At 38.7% G+C, this 20,800-nt stretch overlaps 2 protein-coding genes across 2 annotated transcripts in view; one reads left to right on the forward strand and one right to left on the reverse strand.

The window, feature by feature from the left end:
* Positions 1–20,800, reverse strand: part of LOC124167865 (translation initiation factor IF-2-like) — a 229,869-nt gene that overhangs the window by 67,358 nt on the left and 141,711 nt on the right. The gene's annotated exons all lie outside the window — the stretch shown is intronic.
* LOC124167866 (piggyBac transposable element-derived protein 3-like) lies at positions 17,370–20,340 on the forward strand. Its single transcript, XM_046545919.1, has 2 exons — positions 17,370–17,769; positions 17,931–20,340. Exon 2 carries the CDS (start codon positions 17,934–17,936, stop codon positions 19,722–19,724), a length of 1,791 nt encoding a protein of 596 aa, XP_046401875.1. The 5' UTR covers positions 17,370–17,769; positions 17,931–17,933; the 3' UTR covers positions 19,725–20,340.

The following is a 20,800-nucleotide window of genomic DNA, read 5'->3' on the forward strand; positions in this document are numbered from 1 at the left end:
TATTTTTTACTCGAAAGTATAGTTCTCGCATGCAATTTAAAAGGGATAAAAATGATAAGCCAAAGTGACCCATAATAATTAGACATTATGCATGGGCATAATTCAATAAATATGTACCATATCACTAATAGTACAGTAAATCATAGTTCTCACATGAAATTTACCAACTGGGATAGGGGATAAAAATGATTAGCCAAAGTGACTCGTAATAATTAGACATTATGCATGGGTAATATCCGATGAATATGTCCATAGCATTTGTAGTACTCCGCTTCGATTATTCCAAAATTTCATCTCCTAGAAGAATATTAGGAAGAGAACATATAAAAAAGCATTATTTTTTAATATAAGTGATATTAATTAGTAAAATAAATATGTAAAGTGTTCGGAGAATTTTTTACATTGGTTGGCATTAAAGTTGCTCTGAGGGTAAATTCGAGTTTTCTACGCGAATGAAAACCGCAGTTATGAAAACGGAATGAACGACTTTTATTATGACTCATCCAAATGAAGCCTTGTCGAGGCAACAACACAACCAGTGTCGCTTCCATACGTTTAGAAAAATAAAAAAATATTTTTTCCAATAATGAACTACAGAAGAGGAAATTAATTTTATGAATACGCTAGCACATGCTATTCCTTGTTAAAATGGCAGACTTTCAATCAACATGCATGAGAAAAAAAATTTATGATTATTTATTTTTATAATGAAACGATGACGAACGCGTATAATCTTCTCTATTTGAATTTTAAGGCTAATTGGTTGTCATATAAAATAAAGAAACATGCACAATAAAAAAAGAATTGTTTTAAACTCCCTTATTTAAACTGGAGCAGCAATTCACTAGACCACTCAGACGGCTGACAAGTATTTGCACTCGATTGATATGATTTTATGCCAAATGAAATGCAATTTTCTACGCTGGCGTTGCAAAAATATTAACTCAATGAATTTGCAAACATCGCGATTAATCCAATGAAAGGGTGACGGTAAATGGTAATAAAAATGATTAAAAAGTAAAAATAAAAGTATAAATAGTTGGTTTTTGCAATTGCAAGTGCAATTTTCAGCTTTAAGTAGGATACTCACAGTTAAAATGCACTTACGTACGCGTAAAATTAAAATAATACGCTTCTCATCGAGCTAGTAAAACGGAAACGGTTCTCAACAGCGAAATTAACTACCGATTGCAGAATTTTAACAATGATTGGTGCTTCAGAGCCGAGCCTTTCTTAAAACACTTCTTACTTCACTCCCCCAACCCAGAAAGCAATGAGAAAATCCTCCTCCAAGTTGTCAAGGGGAGGTCCAAATGACCTATTTTTATAAATATAGGTGTTAGATAACCAGGAAGAGGCACACCTACATAAATATAGGTTAAGAAACGTATATAAATATAGGTTAGATAACTAGGTTCTAACTAGGCTCTCCTGGTTACCTAATGAGAGCTCTCAGGCCTGGAATTCGTGAGGGGACAAAAAGAAAACGTGTTAAACGAATCATTGAAATTGCTCTTAAATATGCCAACCATACATTTGGGCCAAAGTGGAACATGGAGCACGGAAATAATACGAATTATGCCCGCTCGTATTTCAGCGACAAACGATGCAAAAAAATACCTTACAATCCCCTGTTAGCCGAACGATTAATTACAAATCTTTTGATTTGCAGTGCTTCCTTCGACCTAAATCTGTCCCCCTTGGATCGAAGTAATGAAAAAAGGATTTGGGATAAATAAGCGACATAATGAATGATACATATACCACGATACTATGAGTATTGTGCGATGCCCAGAGAGCGAGAACGGCTTTGAGTGTCAAAAAACATCGAATGAAAGCCACAAAGGAACTTCAGCAAATGTTTAGCGTTAGGATAAGTTACAGAGGACACATGGAATGTTCGCGCCGAAGGCGTGTCGGAGCAAACTGTACCGGTGAGCCAACCTCACCACAACCAGTCAGACAGAATTTACAATAAAAAACCGTGACGTGCGCATAAGAAAGATAACCGCATACAGAATTTTTGCCATTTTGTAATGGCTAGGTAACACTGCACACCTTTGAGGACATGAAAGCAGTATAACGAGAAGAAACGAGGATAAATTTTACAAAAAGGACAACGAGAGTCAGCAGGAACAAGCTACGTAGTTACGTGACAGAAAGGAGAGGGAAAGGCTTATAAAAGATTTCAATGGAATTGCAAAGGAGTCAATGTGATGAGGAAGCGAGTTCAATAAAGAAGCTATACGGAAGAAAAACGAAAGTTTAGTAATTATAAGTAAATAATGGAATAGAACCTGCTAAACAACTGATTTATAAATGAAAAATATATCGAGTTTAGGAAAGGAAAATGGGAAAAAATGTGCATATAGTCAATCATAATAGCTAAGGGAGAAAAATGTGAGCTCTATACAGTGAAATTTGCATACTGTGGAATTGAGAAATCCTTTATACCATGGACGAAGATGTCTCTAGGATGCTCGCATGCCGAATAGCCACGAGCCACATAGACAAGAAGCCCACAGAAGTTCGAAAGCACTAAAATAAAAATTTACCGCCTAGGGGAAAGCATGCGTAGAAATGTTCTGTTTACGCTAGAGGGAATGGAGTTTAGTCTGCGAACGTGTGACGTCATTTCCGGACGGCGATAGATGCTGAGAGGGAAGAGTGGTATGGGTTGCTATGACTACCATGGAGTGGCGCCTTCACACATGGAACAGCTACGTCATTACGACGTGTATAAAGAAGGGACTCGAGGCTAACGTCCAGATGATGGTCTCTAATAGTCATCAGGAGACAACGACAGCAAAGTTTTTATTTCTTCTCATGGGGATACTAGAGAAAAAACACAGCTTGATTTACTACCGCCGGTGTGATCTAAAGGCTGGGGCCAATTTATAAGCAATTGTCTCACCGGTATTTAAAGTGGCGGTAGTTACTTCTGCAATGAACAGGAAAACACAATCACGTGAAGGAAAGTTTAAGTTCATAAAAATACAAACTTATTTCCTCGAATAAATTAGGGACAAAAATGTTTCGTCCATCCTCTTTGATAACACCTTTCATCAAATAAAATATGGGCTATTTACATTTATAATTTCATCATCGCCATCCACTTGATGACTACGCTTTACATGCAAACGTCTTTTATAATGTCATTAATTCTGCCCGAAATTTTCAAGTATATTATGTTAGTGGCAACAACATGGCATAAATAATCCCCGTAAATAGCATCTTAAACTGGATATGGGAGTTTGGACAACCGAGGCAATGGAGTTAGAAGGTATTTCTTGAATTTTGAAGCAATACTCCACCAAGTACCAGAAATATTGGAAGTATATGAACGGAGCCTCACTGTTCGAGATGTTATTCAGGTTAGTGCGGTTAGATGTTAGTGCGGTTCATTAAGGACGGCAGCTGAAAGGAACTGAATGGAAAATAACATCAGGTCCCTTGAATAGCCGTAAAATTGCTTCAGGAGCTTAATCCAGGATTGCATATTCGTCTGCGCAGTGGCCCGGCTAACAAAAGTCCTTCATTTGACTCTCGGTTTCAGTTTTCATGAAAGCTAATCACACTGACTCGTTTGAAAGTATTTCACGTCCATTTGGAACTGAAAACAATGGTGACACAAATTTAAATTACCAAAAACGCGACCATACGCTCAACATGTAGAGCCAATATGGAGAGGTTATGCCCGTAATGAACAAACAGACCTTGATACTACCGTAAGTGAGCGCTGAAACCAGGGTCTTTGTTCCAAATTATTAAAATTTAGTGATGAGTCGACGCGACATAAACCCGAAAAACAACTAACAAAGACAAAATATGATAAAATTTAGTATGAGAATTTACCAATAATTTTAGTATTGAAAAGGGATGAACAAAAATGACATTTTCAAATGAAATTCGTTTTACAAAACCCGTGACAACTCTCTGCATTTCCCTCCACGTAATCAAAGGGAGTACCCGCAAAAAAACAAATTTGTTGGTCTGTTATAAGAAGACCTGACCGCACAATCTCCGTAGCTAGTTAGAGCTCAGGGGGCACTGTGATCTATCTCCGAGGATGAATGAGACCTTTGCTACGCGACAGTATTTATAGGTGCGAAGCTTTGCAAGTGTACACCGTTAGTCGTGTCAAATACATACGGGGAAGAATTATAACTGGCAACCCTCTCGGTTTTTAGCAGCAACACGAAAAACGCAACAAAAAACTCGGCAGCCATATGTGCCGATAATTTATGCTCGGTTTGGGCAATGGAAATATACTGTTTGGATGTTCTATTGAGCGAATGGACATTTCCAAAGTATTGCTCGTTTTTTTTCTTTCTATTCAATTATTTTTCGTCCTGCCTTGCGAAAAAGGTAATGAATGGTCGCTCTATAACGGCGCTAATGGCCATAGAATCGAAGTGAGAGATGGATTAATCGCAGGCCCGAATCAGGTGAAATGTACAACACATATGGAGGGGAGGAGAGCTTTGTGTGAACGTATCAATAGTCCACCAGATGGAAGCGCCCCGTCCGATAAACGCGAGAAGAAATTTATGTCGCGCCGTTATAATTAAAAATAATGCGGGAAATGGAGCCGGGATTCCGTTCGCGAAGGTAATTCGAGTTTTTAGCCAACAGATGCCGCCGTTAAACATGCCGAAAGCTGCAGCCGATTCGATTCATCCCATATCTCATCATAAATGATGACGCTAGGAGTAATGGATAGGGAACAAATACGATGGACGAAGCAATCATTTCAAAGCAGCATGTGCGAGTATTTCACGCTCTAATGGAAACGTTTCTTTGGTACAATTTAATCTCATATCCTTGAAGAGTGCCTCATCTCCTGTAGATGATGGAAAGACTACTATCACAATGAAATAAATTATAATTGAAGGTGGAAACAATCAATGTTCAACAATGCAATCCTATGGCTGTTAAACTAAGCAGTCCTTCTATCAGTGCCAGTTCATTCGCTATTCCTTACAGAAGTGGAGGAAAAAAGTGTAAGTATTATTATTTTAGAAGTAAGGGTTGCTGCACCTTGTCTTACAGCATAAGGATGTAATTCCATAGTCTTCAAGGTTGCATATAGCGTAATATAGGTAGGTGAAAAACACTCCTCGCTGAAAACCCTTAAGGATTCTCACACTCTTTCACGCCGATTATTATAACTAGCCGATGAAATTATTTAGCTTTAAGTGCTTTAGAGTAGTAGTCTAGTGCTATAAGGAGCGATGAATGCTTCTACATCTACATACAACCCCGCAAGCCGCCTAAAAGGCGTGTGACAGGGGGTGTAATGACACCAGCCATTTTCACATAAAAAGGTAACGCTCCAACGAAATTACGACCGGCATTTATTAAAGTCCTTTATGGTTCGGGGGAAGAAAGAATTCGCATATCTATCCGTACGGCAAAATATCTCTCTTAATTTATCGCTTCCATCGGACCTGGAAATATAGTGGGTCTCTAATATTATGTTCTCCGTGTCGCTCTTAAAGATATCCATTCTCAATTGTTCAAGCAATATAAGCCTAGCGCACGGCCTCCGAGTCTCCAGCGGCTCCAAGCCTAATTCGCTTAACATCTGGGTAACGCTATGAGCTTGGTGGAAGCTCAAATCACCAACAGTAGGTATGTTAACGCGTTATTTTCATTAATATCCTTCTTTGATAACTATAAAGTGCGCATGCGATGTATTACAAGCTCCGTTGTGGTGATCAGTCACCCCATGCCAAACACACTATAGAGGTAGCTCGCAGGGTAATACGTTGATGCAGAAGCAGACTTTCGATCTAGGGCTCCGTGATCCGTTAGGGTTCGGAAGCAGTGACGTACCATTTCCCAGGGGTTTTCGCTTCATTTCCCTGCCAAAAATTCCGTCCTGCTGCTGGAGTGGATTGGGGAAAAGGGTTCAGTCCCTGGCCCACACCCAAAACGTCTCCTCAACCAATCAGGGCTGGGAGGAGTCAGGAAACGCGTTCAGACAATAGTCAGCTTATATTGGGAGCTAAACCTATAGGATGAGCTGCCCAACTTTACAGAATCGTAACCAGTGCTATTAATATCACCGTAATAATGGTCGTATACATTACTGAACTTCAAGAACAAACGTAGGACATTCCGATTTATCCAAAGAACCCCTCAGAAGACAGATGACAATGCAAAATGTTCTTTTTGCTCTTTTGCCTGTGTTTTTTATAATCAATTTTAAATATTTTCATAAAATTATTTTTTGGTATAATATGATGCGTACACTTCATATAACCACTTGAAAATTCCTCATAGACGAGAACAAAAACATGGCAATGAATTTAAAAGATTGATTCACTGGAAAATTGATTGAACTCAGCGGCAAACTCCGCCTTTTTATTTAAATGAAAGTTCTAGTCACAGTTGTAGATAAAATGAATGAATTTCACAATACGAACGAACATTATTTTATTTTTCACGTAACTAAGCCTCTCTCACGTGGTAAACTCCGCAGAAATGTCCCCGAAGCGATGCAGCGCTCTGAGTTAAAAATTCATCATTTTTCATTGTAATTTTAAAGGTAGATATTCAACTTATGATTAATGCGAAGTAACCAGCTGATTCAACAAAATTGATTGTGCACTGAACGCAATGTATACTGTACAGAAATAAAGCCCATTCTCTAACTCAACTTTCTCTTACTTAAACTTCGCGTGCCCAAAATAATAGTTGAAGTCAATTAACAAACGATTTCCACGTCATCAGCCTCTTTTCTTAATACTCCCAAGTCATTCTTTATTTTACAGCAATTAAGTTCGCTTAAATTTGAAAATATATATCATTCTTCCTTAAAAAAAAACATTCCATACTCCTCCTACCCGTAATGGGGGCAAGAAACCCTATGAAATTATGGAATTTTTTTCTTCCACGAAATAATGGGAAGAATGAAGTGGGCCACGGGAGAGAGAGGGCGTTATTCATCTGTTTATCCCCTCCCGCCTCTTCGTCTTCCTCGATTGGACGGTCGACGCGGGCATTTAGCGGAAGGGCGCTCATTAAGCGGATGGCTGACGACTCCAACGGACCCGCGCCGCAACAGCCAATCAAGCGCCACTGGGCTCCGAAGCCTTCATTCCTACCCGTGTCTCATTCACACTCCCCTCTCCCCACACAACCCCCCTCCACACTCTTTCTCTAAGCTGCGGCGTGCCGGTCCGTCAAGCGAACTTTATAGGTACGACGTAAAGGAAGATGGAAGGAGGAGGATGGCCAACAGATTAGAGACAATTGGTTCTGAACACACGATGTGCCAGCGAGAAATTTTTTAGAGGGATGATGACTTCTCTCTACCTTGGTTACGTCTTAGACGAAATCAAGAATTGATATCATGATAAAGATAAAACAGTTGTTTTATTTCTTAGCCGACTTAGCTTTCGACAATATACACTGTCTCTATGAAGGTAACCTTATACCTTGCTAAACGAGGAGACCTTATACATGTTAAACAAGGTAACCTTATACCTCGATACAAGAGGTAACCGTATGCCTTGATAAACAAGGAAACATTATACCTCGATGATGACGGTATGTTTAGTCGAAACCAAGGTCGGTTAAGAATTAAAATCTGTGGAAATAAAACAATTGATTTATCTTTATCATGATATTGTCCTTTACACAAATCAGGATCCCCAAAATCGCGAAAAACAAAGAAGAAATGCCGACCGTTCACTCCCGCTCGACACTGCATTTCGACTCAATTTCCAGATGAATTGATACTGTGTACTGCCGAATATTAAAACTAAAGCCTTAATTAAAGATATTCATGGTACATGGGGTAAAACCCAATGATAACCTGTGTCTCAAATATATCCGCCAAAGGACAAGTGAAGAGGAAGAAAGGCGAATTTGAAGAAATTGCAGTGTTAGATATTACAGATATGAAGAGAAAAACTTTGCACTTTCCACATAAAAATTTATTAGACTATAGTCGACATGTTTCGCATGAGTCTTGATAATGCTGCAGTGCAACGAAACATGTCGACTATAGTTTGATAAATTTTTATGTGGAAAGTGCAAAGTGTTTCACTTCATATCTCATTTAAAAAACATTTACATGCTTAGTGGTGAAATCAATGCACATTGTGATATTAGCTGGTGATAAATCTACACCAAGAAATATATTTAACCTTTTGAAGGTTGTATTTATTATCATGAGGCGTATCGGGCTCGCTTGTTCTATGGTCATTGAAAGTAACGCTCTCTCAAGTAAACGACAGTCATCCAATATGATATGGTACAGATTGTAGTAGCTGGAAATGAAGCAAAGTTTTCAGCGGAAACTCGAGTTATTTGATAAATATAGCGATGGATATGTAACAGATGAGGGAAGTAATGGGACTAAATAGTCATAACTCATTAGCGATGAGGACTGATGAAAAAATGCCGGGAGAAAATTCTTAGCGGGAGACTATAGCAGACCATCTGGTACGGCGCGTGAGTGTTACATTTTTTTAACTAAGGACAAAATTAAATTCAATGCATTTTTTCCTATACGCTGCCCTTGAGTCATGTTTTATATCTCTTAGCAAGCCGACTTTTCCCCGCACACTCGAACGATAAAAAAACATCTTAATGTCTCCAGTGGCCCAGAAATACAGACACTAATCGTCGCGATGAGTTCACGTCCCTCCTGATAGATGGCGGTGAGGATGGATTGGGATGGAAGGGTTGAGGGTTGCTTTAAAAGAAGAGTGGAATGGTTGGAGCATTAAAAAGTTCTAAAGCCGTTAATTGAATTAATTGGCGCGGGAGTTGACCGTCCGCAAAATTCCTCTGCTTCCCCGTACGAGAGCCTCAGGATCGGCAAATTGATGTCCGACCCAAGTTCACCATCGCACGGGAAGCCCATAAAATGGCTCATTTACATCGGATTTCACGGATAATTATAAATGGCTGCCCGAGTGCGCACCCTTGATGAGAGATTACGTAATTACCCAGCGAAAATTTTCAGGTACGGTACCTATCATAGGACACTCAAGAACGATAGCTCAAAAGGGAAATTGACAAAATGTCCACCTCAGGAATTCATAACTGCGTACACGTTAAAGTTATTTTGGTCAAAGATTCTCGATAGCAGCCCTAATGAATGGAGGAGACAAAGCCGTTTTTAAGGCTTGAATCCAGAGTTAACCCGTAGAGCAAAATGTGGCGTTAAACGTGTGAACAAACAGATGTTGTGAAAATGGCTGGTTAAAATCTTTAAGCCAAGTTTGATGCAGTATGAAATTCAGGTAAGGAATTAGGGAGGTATTGAAATCCGATAATAAGGTAAGGACAAGTAGGGAGGAAAAATTTAAGGCTTTTGAAAGATAACATGAGAGTTAATGACCAGTAAAATGTGCCCTACTGAAGTAGTGATACATGGGGAGGCAAGAAGAGAAGTGAATTAACTTTGGGAAAAGTGAAAAATATTAAAAAGAAGGGAAATCTCTATTCATTAATCGCAGTGTGGGGCATATTGGTGAGGAGAATTTAAAATTGATATTAGAAAAAGAAATATACTTTTACATCTTGAGTTGTTGTACGTAATAGGCCATAGAGAAATGGAATGTGCAAATCTGTTAGAAACAGGAAGGAAATGAGCGTTAGTATTTCACGTATTAACCATCGAGTATAGACTAAGGAGATGCATTTCCTACCGAATTATCAGTTTATGCAACATTAAAGCTGTGTATACATAGAAGGCAGCGAAACAAATGTTCAAAAGAGTACTGTTAAATTCCTCATTTCAGACACAAAGCGTGCTTCTTCTTTATTGGACGCAACAATCAAAGTAGGCAAGGATATTCAGAATAAAGACCACTTTTCCATCCGAGTAAAAATGTGATAACCCTTCAGGTGGAGTATGACCAGCTTTTGACTGTGGATTTTTCCATTGTTTAATTAATTATTGCCTCGGCTAAAAATTCGCTTTTCATGGCACACAAACAACACTCTCGTAAGTGATAGATTTCATTCATTGCACACATGGTTTCATTATGAAATAAGTGAAATGTTTAAGTTCAGAAATGGTAAATCTGATAATAATTCTTAAAACCACTAATTCCTTGCGGCCACGGTAATCGTACTCCTTTAGAATAATGGCATATGACCCAAAAATCAAAGTAAGAATTCCAGAACTTGACCGAAACAAACCCACTCAGTTCACAAGAACAAACGATCTTCAAATGGGAGTTTATCTCTTTCCATTCCATTCCGCCAGTCAGCGAGCACAGAGTTAATTTCACTATTATATACCCATCATTCCGGGAGCGTAAGCGGAAATAAATTTATGCACTCTCAGAGAGATCAAACAATTGAAGGAAACCATGAGCGATCCCAGCCGGTAAGACCACAAGACCTGCAGCCGTCATGATGGAACCCGAACGAAAATCACTGCGTCGAATACTACATATATATGTTTGTTTGTTCCCTCAAAGATGTGCACCACAGCCGGTTGGCTTGCTGAGGATGTAAATGCTTTGAAGGTGAGTAGAGAGGAGAAAGCCATGCCATGCGAAAATGAGTGGAAACTCGGGGGGGAGGGATCAGAAGGGACCCCCCGCGGATTCCAGGCCCCTCTCTCTCTGCGTGAACAGACAGGAATCCGTTGAGCGGGCCGAGATTGAGACGGGGGTATGCATATTCATCACAATTCCTCAGCGGGAGGAATGAAGGACAGACTACGGGGAAGCAGCCGGAAGAGATCGCATTATTAGACATTGGGGATAGACACGGGTAAGAGTTGAGGGAAAACACCATTTAAATCGCGATCATGCGGTGTTCGAAACCGCGAAGTGGAGTCACTAAGCTATTCAGCTTTAGAATGCTCGAAAGCTTTTCTCATAAAAAAGAACGATTACGTCATTAAAAACAACAAGTCTAACAAAATCTACATCGTTCTAAAGTGTGTAAGAATAGTATACTAGCTTATTAAATTAAATTATCCATTTGAATTGTGATCACGAGGCGTTTGAAACAGCGAAATGGAGCCACTAAGCTATTCAGCTTTAGATTGAATGGAAGCTTTTCTCATGAAAAGGACGATTTGGCCATTACAAACAACAAGTCTAACAAAATCTACATGGGTCTAGAGATTTTAAGGATAATTTAATAACTTGTTTAATTAAATTATCCATTTAAATGGCGATCAAGCGGTGTTTGAAACAGCGAAATGGAGTCACTTAGATATTCAGCTTTGGAATGCATGAAGGGCTTTCTCATAAAAATGAACGACTACGAAATTAGAACAGCAAGTTTAAATAAGTATTAATGATTGTAGAGTGTGTAAAATAATTTCCTATGTTATTTAATTAAATTATCTCTTTAAATTGCGACCACGCGGTGTTTGAATCACGAAATGGAGTCACTTAGATATTGAGCTTTGGATTGCATGGAAAGCTTTCTCGTAAAGGAAGAACGATTGCGATATTAAAACAGCAAGACTATAGCAAAATCTACATGGATGCAGGGCTTGTAAGAATAATTTACTAACTTCTTTAATTTGAATTATCCTGAAATTTAGAGAATGAATATTGATTTAATTCTCGCGGTACGAAATGTCCATGCATATTAACGCTTATATACTTCATTTTACATCTTTTTGCTTTCATATATTACCTATCTATTGGGAACTGACTTAATATTTCAGAGGATGTGACAAAAGGAACCTCATGAGCACACCGGATTGTATAGTTTTTTTGTGTACCAGTGGACCCGCTTATGCATAATGACGATTATTCTGTTTTAAACTTGTATGAAGTTCCGTGTATACCATCAACCTTATAAATATTATGATATTTAGTAAATATCCATTTTCATTTGCAACAAAGTGGAAGAAAATAGGAAACGGAAAGCCACGCGTAAATAGAGGCGACGAATATTCGAATGCTCAATCGAAAAAAAAACAATCCTCCGGGCGCTGTGATCGTTTTCCATGCCTCTTTTGTTTGTTTGCTCTCCCGAAATCGAGGGATATCTGATTCGTCTACGGTCTCATTGATGTCTTTCCGCAAAGCGCATCAATCCATAGATTTTTTCACTCCTTGTGAATTTTAATCAAAGAAACTCGAATTTTTCCTCAATATTCTTTACTAACCCACTACAAAGACCCGTAGTATTTACGACTAGGATGTGTACTCGATGTTTGAACTTAGTTTGAAGTTTTTCACTCATGAAACCAAATATTTTTTATTGGAAATAAAAGAATAACACTTTGTAAGGTTCACTTGTGTATTTAAATAGACACGATTCTGGTTTCGTAACGTAGTTACATCTTCAGGTCCTGTTTGCAAGAAAGACGATGTGACTACATTACGAAACCAGAGTCGTACGTATTTAAATATACAAGTGAACCTCACAAAGCTTTATTCTTTTATTTCCACTATGGAAAGGTTTCATAGAGTCAAGCCTAAAGTTATCAGAAATATTTTTTAGTATTGACCGATTCACGACGTCGGGAAGATGGGTACATTTTTTACCATCGTCGCACACGTTTAGAATGTTTTGGAAACCTCTCCGAATCGAGAAAAAATCTTAAAATAATCGTAAAACTAAACAGATACACTAGAACTCGAAAATAAAAATGCATATTCATATGTATGGAAAATTGAAAAAAATAGTGAAGCGAAAACACTATTTGTCCACCATGTTTTTGTAGGGTGTAGGGCTGGTTTGGGTACCCTACATTAAGTAGAGCCTGTTTAGTTCCAAAAATGTCCAAATGTAGGGCTTGATGTGGCGTTATGTAGGGCGATATCGCCTTATGTAGGGGCTGATGACGTATTCAGGGTCGGTTGGCCCTGCAGGGTCGACTAAGGATACTAGCCTAAGGGTTAAATGAACCATATCTTTTAATATAAGATACGGTCTCAGTCGTTACTTTGTGGAATTGCTTCATTATAGAATAAAATAAAAAAAACTTTGTTTTATTCCACCCTTTATTATAAATAGCACGACCCGGGTTTCAGCATCTAATGCTATCATCAGGCTGAAATCTGATGAAATCACCTAATAAAAGAGGGGGCATTAGATGCTGAAACCCGGGTCGTGCTATTTAAAATAAAGTGTGAAATAAAACAAAGTTATTTTATTTTATTCTATAATTATAATATCGTTTCTAAGCGAAGGAACGTGAGAAAATGAGATAGACAAGAGAGAGTGAATTGGAAGAGAAGTGCCGTCGACACGGCTGTCATCACTTTGCAAGACGAGCACTGGGAGCCGTACTTCCCGTTTGTCTCCCCCGAGCAAAATCTCTGTGCATGCATGGACTTACAAGGCACGACAGGAACACCTTTCGACCCCTCCATACCGACCCCTCACCCCCCCCAAAAATCCCCAAGACAACGGCCCGGACACCAGCCGGGTGTCTTTCACGTGCTGTGCGCCCGACACAACGGACAGGCGACGGCACACGTCACTTCCTGTCTCTCTCTGCATGCTTTTTCGCCACGGGAAATATTCGCACCGTTTCGCGAGGAGAGGGGAGGGGGGAAAGATTGGATTCCAGGAGGGGTGGGAATTCGGGTTCATTCTCGTGATTCATGCCATGCGATTCGGGTAATGCGAAGCAATTTTTTTTTTCAAATCGTTGAAATTAAACCAAATGGTCACAGAGAATAATTCGATTCTCTTGGGTAGCGCTGAACAATCGGGCAGGCACTCGTCTTTTTCCATGATAAAATTTGTTTAATTGATTGTAATTTCCACGCTTAAATATGCGTAAAACTCTACCACTGACTATGGTTACGAAATCCTTTGCCATTTTCAAGAATCCTTGTAAATATCAGAGAATTTCGAATAGATATATCGAATTTGCACCAAGCTGAACAAATTCGTACGCGAAAGGTTGGATTCGTCTTCATGATATAAGATCATAGTAAACGACATACCAGAATATTTTTCTGTATCATATTTAGCTGTATTTTATTCGACATAAGTGTCCTTACCATTTTCAAGTAATATTGTACAACGCTTTGGTTGGCACTAAGTTAAGTTACGGTTTGATATGTTGGGGTGGTGCCCACAAAACGGCATTGAACCCTGCAGTGATACTTCAAAAAAAGTTAATTAGAATAATTGCCAACAAAAATCGTTTTGAGCCTTCTTACCCCCTATTTGTTAGTCTTAAGTTATTGCCATTAAGGTACATGTTTGTTTATAAAACTTTAAAGTTATTTTTTTTGAGAAGTGGTAGTTTTCCAGCAATTTCTGGAACCGAGCATGGTTATATCAAACGTAGGAATGTAAATTTTCTAGTTCCTAAGCCTAATCTTTCTTTATTTAAAAGATCATTTCTTTATTTGGGGCCAAAGATTTTTAATAAATTACCTTGTTTGATCAAAGAGTTAAAGAGTATAAATAAGTTTTGTAAAAAGGCTAAAGATTGGTTGTTGTCCCATGGTGATATGGATGATCTTTTTGATGTTTGTGAATAATATAAATATTATTATATATTATTTTTATATTTTTGTGAAAGGAGGAAAAAAAGAAATTAATTTTGTTCTGTCCACATATTATACTTTATTCTTGCTTATTGTAAGTTATTGTATCACATATATGTTTCATAGTGATAATGTTTCAAAAAAAATTATGTATACTTTCTTTTTGTTTCTGGTCTGCCGTGAAATTAATTTTTTAAGATGGTAGCTCCCATGCTGGTTTTTTAACCATTGGAGCTACCTAAAGCTCCATTTGTGTTGTCCTGTTAAAAAAAAGTGTACATTCAAGCTTGGAGTATTAAATTCAATTCAATTCAATTCAATATAAATGTCTCTTATCTCTCGCTAGACAGTTTCGTATTTCAACGATTGGATTCATCTTCATGATATCGGACGTGTAGATAAATTCGTTACGTGGGGGTTATTCCACAAAGTCTTTCTAGGTGTTGATTGAACATACTTCGCAACGTGATTTCGTCGTGGATGAACAGATGCAGCGTACTATCCCTCACGATGGACGAATACGTGCGCCAAAGCTTGGATTCGTCTTCATGATATAAGATCATCGTATAAGACCGTTTATACTTAATATGAATGTATATCATCTCACTCACGACAGTTTCGCATTCCAGCGATTGGATTCGTTTTTGTGATATTAGATATTAGACGAGTAGATATATTCGGTATGAGGGTGCCTTCTACCGAGTCTTTCTAAGCGTCATTTAAACACACTCCGCTACGCGATTTCGTCGTGGACGAACAGCTGTGGCGCATTATCGCTCAAGCTGGACAAATTCGTATGCCAAAGCCTGGATTCGTCTCCATGGTATAAAATCATCGTAAAAGCTATACTTAATATGAATGTCTATTATCTCACTCACTATAGATTGGTATTCCACCGATTGGATTTGTTTTTATGACATTAAATATTAGAAGAGTAGGTAAATTGCCAAAGCTTGGATTCATCTTCATTATATTAGACGAGTAGATAAATGGAGTAAGTCGGGATTGCTCCACAAAGTCTTTCTAGGTGTTAGTGAATATACTTCACAACGCGATTTCGTCGTGGATGAACAGCTGAGGCGTATTATCACTCAAGCTGGACAAATTCGTATGCCAAAGCTTGGATTCGTCTTCATGGTATAAGGGGTAGTGAGGGACATATATATTCGGTTGGCGAAGGTTAAATTCCCATTTCCGCGCGAAGACTTCCAGCAGAGGAACTGGCATGCTGCGAGGAGAGGAAGGGAATGGTGGTATTTGGCGCAGATTCGCACATTCTGAAGGGTTTCCTGCGTCCGCTTTCCCACGGCCAACCGACCAGCCTCCCTCCCTTTATAGCACGCACACTCCAGCAATTCATCCTTTGTCTCTCCTACTCGCCTCCGCTCCTCCAAAAGCATCACCTCACCCCACTTCATTGCGAGCAAAACAGCGGCCGTGCTAAAGAGAAGATCTGGGGAGGGGGGGCCGCTACCCATTCCACTATTTCTTCCCCTTCCCCTCCACCTATTTCTCCTTCCGTAACCAAGTCCACCACCCTGGGAAACTACTGGAGCTGTTGTCGTTCACGTGGGAATCTTATTTACCCCGGTTTATATAAACAAAACAGCAATATTCAGGAATTATTCGCTAAAAATTTCGCGGGTACTCGTCATGTTGAAATAAAAACTTTTGGGCTATGTCGCCGCGCCAATTTTTGGGTGGCCCCAACATTATTCGACCGATTCTGGTCGCTTTTCCAAGGGAAGACCCGTAATTTTGCCTACTTCTGGACCTGCTCCACCCTTAGTGAGATATCGTGAGATTCTGCTCCACCTTCCTTCCTGTAATCTCACGTGAGATTGTCCGAAATGAGTACTTTCTCCTTCAGAAACCAAGTCCACCCTGGGAAACCACTGGAGCTGTTGTCGTTCACGTGGGAATCTTATTTACCCCGGTTAATGTAAACAAAACAGCAATACTCAGGTATTCTTCTTGAAACTTTCGCGGGTACTCGTTATATTAAAATAAAAATTTTGGGCTACGTCGTCGAGCAAATTTTTTGGTGACCCAAATGTTATCCGACCGATTCTGGTCGCTATTCCAAGGGATGACCCGTAATTTTTGCAATTTCTGGACCTGCTCCACCCTTGGTGATATAATCTGAGATTCGGCTCCACCTCTCTTCCTCTAATTTTACGAGAGATTGTTCGAAATGCGTATTTTCTCTTTCAGCAATCAAGTCCATCACCATGGGAAACCTCTGGAGCTGTTGTCGTTCCCGTGGGAATCTTATTTACCCCGGTTTATGTAAACAAAATAGCAATATTCAGGGATTCTTCGTTAATACTTTCGCGGGTACTCGCCATGTTAAAATAAAAACATGTGGGCTACGTCGCCGCGCAAACTTTTAGGTGACCCAAACGTTATCCGACCGATGCTGGTCGCTTTTCCTGGGGAAGGCCCGTGATTTTGGCGATTTCTTGACACCCGCATACGCCCTTGGTGAGATATTGTGAGATTTACCTTACCCCCTACCTCTAATATCACGTGAGATTGTTCTAAATGCGAATTTTCTCCTTCAGAAACCAAGTCCACCACCATAGGAAACCACGGGAGCTATTTTCGTTCACGTGAGAGTATACTTTACACCGATTTATATGAACAAATCAGCAATATTCAGTAATTCTTAGTTGAAACTTTAGCGGGTATTCGTCATATTAAAATAAAAACTTTTGGGCTATGTCGCCGCTCTAATTTTTGAGTGGCGCCAACGTGATCCGACCGATTCTGGTCGCTTTTCCGAGGGGAGGCCCGTGATTTTGGCGATTTCTGGACCTGCTCCACCCTTGGCGAGATATCGTGAGATTCTGATCCAACTCCCTTCCTCTAATCTCACGTGAGATTGTTCGAAATTCGTATTTTAACCCTTTAACGTCAGGTGTGCCGAATTCGGCACATACCTCCAGAATCATTTTGTATCAGTAGCTAAGTGAGTTATTCCACAAAAGCCCATTGAGACGTTTTCGGCACATTCGTATCTGCCGGCTGCAGTAAGTGTCGCTACCAAGCGGGGAAAGGTAGAACTCCGACGACGATCGGAATAAGTCGAAGCAAAGCACATGGAAAAAAGTTCACTTGCTGTGTTTTTTTTTTAGTTTTTGGCTTTCATAGGTAAGTTTATGTGTTTATAAAATTTATTTTGCATTCTTTATGGTTTTAATTATTGTAATATGTAATCGTGACATGTTAATGTTTCAGATTATTGGAAATTGAAGGAAGAATAAGTGTGTGACGAATTCGTCCCTCTGGGCTGTTACGGCAATACAGCAATGTAAGTCAATAAATCGCCTCTGAAACCTGATATAAAATATTTTATAAATATACTTCGTGATATTGTCGTATTTATATAATTGAGTGTAAAGAGTAGTCAAATGGCTAGTTATAACATTTATTCTTGGCATTTTTAGATATAGTATTTGTACCCTATTTCAGATAATGAATCCTGATTTTTTTTATGGGAAAAAGAGGAGGAAAGTCGTGCAAAATGTCATTGTACCACCGGAGGATAGTGATGATCCTCATGCTGGTGAAAGCTCAAGCGATGAAGATGTGGAATCAGAGTCACCTGATGACTCCGAAAGTGCTTCAGATAGTTTTTCTGAAGATGAAACAACGCCAGAACTTCACCCTGTCGAGTCTGTGGGCAGAAAGGGAATAAAAAGGTTGCCAGTCTGGAAGGCCACTTGTGGTGCTGACAGTCCAAAAACGTGTCCCCTATGGCTTGGACAAATAGATCCTGCAGAATCAGTTAAGCCCCCAGTTGATTATTTTTTAGAGATATTTGATAGAGAAATTATTACCCACATTGTGGAACAGAGCAACCTCTATGCATTACAGGTCAATGTGAATAAACCTCTAAATGTTTCACCAGAAGAAATTGAGCAATTCCTTGGTTGTGTTATGTATATGTCAATTTTTAATTTTCCACGGTCTCGAATGTACTGGGGAGTACACACAAAACTTAATGAAGTATCATCAGTTATTTCACGAAATAGGTTTGAGGATATCAAGAGCAAGCTTCATTTCAATGACAACACAAATATGGTTGGAAAGGACAATCCATTGCATGATAAATTGTTTAAAATTAGACCTATATATGACCATGTGGTGAAAAAGTTTCAAGCAATTCCCCAAAGTGGAGTGTTGTGTGTAGATGAGCAAATTGTACCCTTCAAGGGGAAGTCTACATTGAAGCAGTACAACCCAAAAAAACCATACAAATGGGGATATAAAATTTTTGTGCTCTGTGATACTAAGGGTTTAGTTCACAATTTTGAACTATACACAGGTAAAATCACTCCTTTGCCTGGTGTCACGGACATAGGAGCAAGTGGTAATGTTGTCCTGAATTTAGTTTCAATTTTAGAAAGCAACAAAAACTTTACATTATATTTTGACAATTGGTTCACCTCGTTGGCGCTTCTGACAGAATTACACAAAAAAGGAGTATATTCTCTGGGGACAGTTAGATGCAATAGAATTCCAGGGTGTAATCTTTTGCCTGACAAGGAACTGAAGAAAAGAGGCAGGGGCTCAATCGATGAAAAGGAAGCCACTGTGGATGGAGTAAGTGTCAGGGTCGTGAAGTGGTTTGATAACCGACCAGTTACATTGATGGGTACATTTGGTGGTGCTCATCCGATGGGAACTGTACAACGATGGGACAAGAAGGGCAAGGGAAAAGTTGAAGTTCAGTGTCCCAGAATGGTAAAAATGTATAATGATTGTATGGGTGGCGTAGATTTATGCGATGCAAATCTGTCAAGATACAGAATATTTCTCAAGTCGAGGAAATATTACCATAGACTATTTTTTCATTTTGTTGACTTGGCAGTGGTGAATAGTTGGTCTCTTTACCGGAGAGACTGTGACTCTTTGGGCATTTCCAAGAAAAAGCAAAATGATTTGCTGGAATTCAAGATGAGAATAGCAGAGGCTCTAACAAAACGAGGAAAAGACATTCTTTTGAAAAAGAGGGGCAGGAAATCACATGACAGCGTGGATGCAAAATTTGAAGCAAAGAGAAAGAGAGGACCAGCCAATCCAATACCAGAAACAACTTGCCGAGTTGATGGTGTTGGCCATTGGCCACAGGTAAAAGATGTCAGGCAGAGGTGCAAAAACCCTGGTTGTTCAGGGAAAACTGTGTTTCTTTGTACTAAATGCGATGTACACTTGTGCTTGAACAAGAATTCAAATTGTTTTATTAAATTTCATGAAAAATAACTTGGTTCATTGTTATTTTTACCAACCATCTACTGCAGTTCTTCAAATACTTCCCCATTGATTTTTATATTTTGCTGAAATGACAACAGAAATTAGTGCATCCATTTTAGAATAAGTGTTTGATTATGATGTGTAACTCTCTCCAAATTTATTTCACTAAGTAATCAAATGCCATCAGGCATATTATTATGGATACATTGTTGTTTACTTTTTGAAAAAATATCCGTTTTCCTCCTCACATATTACTTATTATGCTGCCAGCTGATATTTGACTGTAATAATGTTATTGATGATTTACACATTGTGCATTGAAATGAATTATAGGTAAAATTTGACCAAGGATATTCCCATGTTTTGTTAGTAAGACTAATTGTTGTAAAGAGGCAGTTAATGAGGAATTATGTCTTTTTAATCTAAAAATGTATGACGGGTTGCCTACTTACTGTTGAAGCCTAACTGTTACGGGAATGCCCAATGTACCGAATTTGGCACATACCTCAATTTTTATCAATTTTGACAAAAAAGTTTAAAAAATGGGTAGGTGTGCTTCCTATGGTCTCCCTTGATTAAGATTTGGAAGGAAAAAATTTTTTCCTTGGGTAAAAAAATTGTTGACCATAAAGGGTTAAGTGTAGGTAAATACTTTTATCTATTATACTTTATTGCGTTGGATTTGTTATTGATTGTTTAGTTATTCTTATATAACCGTTTACAGTCCAAAGTCCCCATTTGGGAACAGATTTATAACAATCCATGAACATTATACTTAGGAATTTTGTTAATTAAATGTGTGGAAGTATTTTAAAAGTGAATCTAATTGATTGTGTATACATTGGTCGTTAACTATACATTTCCAAAATTGGTTATTTTCATCACCTCTGTTGTTAGTATGCGGTTTATTCGATATTTTTCCCTACTCTCGCTCTCCAATTACAAATGAAAAATTTATTCAAAAGATCAATACATATTACATCGCTAAACTTAAGTTTCTTGGTCAAGTGTATATTATTTTTCATGCAATAGCAAAATTTTGCGGCGTTTTCCCATTTGATAACATGCTTGAAAACGAATTCAAA

The sequence above is a fragment of the Ischnura elegans genome, chromosome 11 (genome assembly GCF_921293095.1).
Source record: "Ischnura elegans chromosome 11, ioIscEleg1.1, whole genome shotgun sequence".
NCBI lineage: Eukaryota > Metazoa > Arthropoda > Insecta > Odonata > Coenagrionidae > Ischnura > Ischnura elegans.

Coding starts and splice junctions, on each gene's coding strand:
- LOC124167866 (XM_046545919.1), top strand. CDS start 17,934: ATGAATCCTGATTTTTTTTATGGGAAAAAGAGGAGGAAAGTCGTGCAA.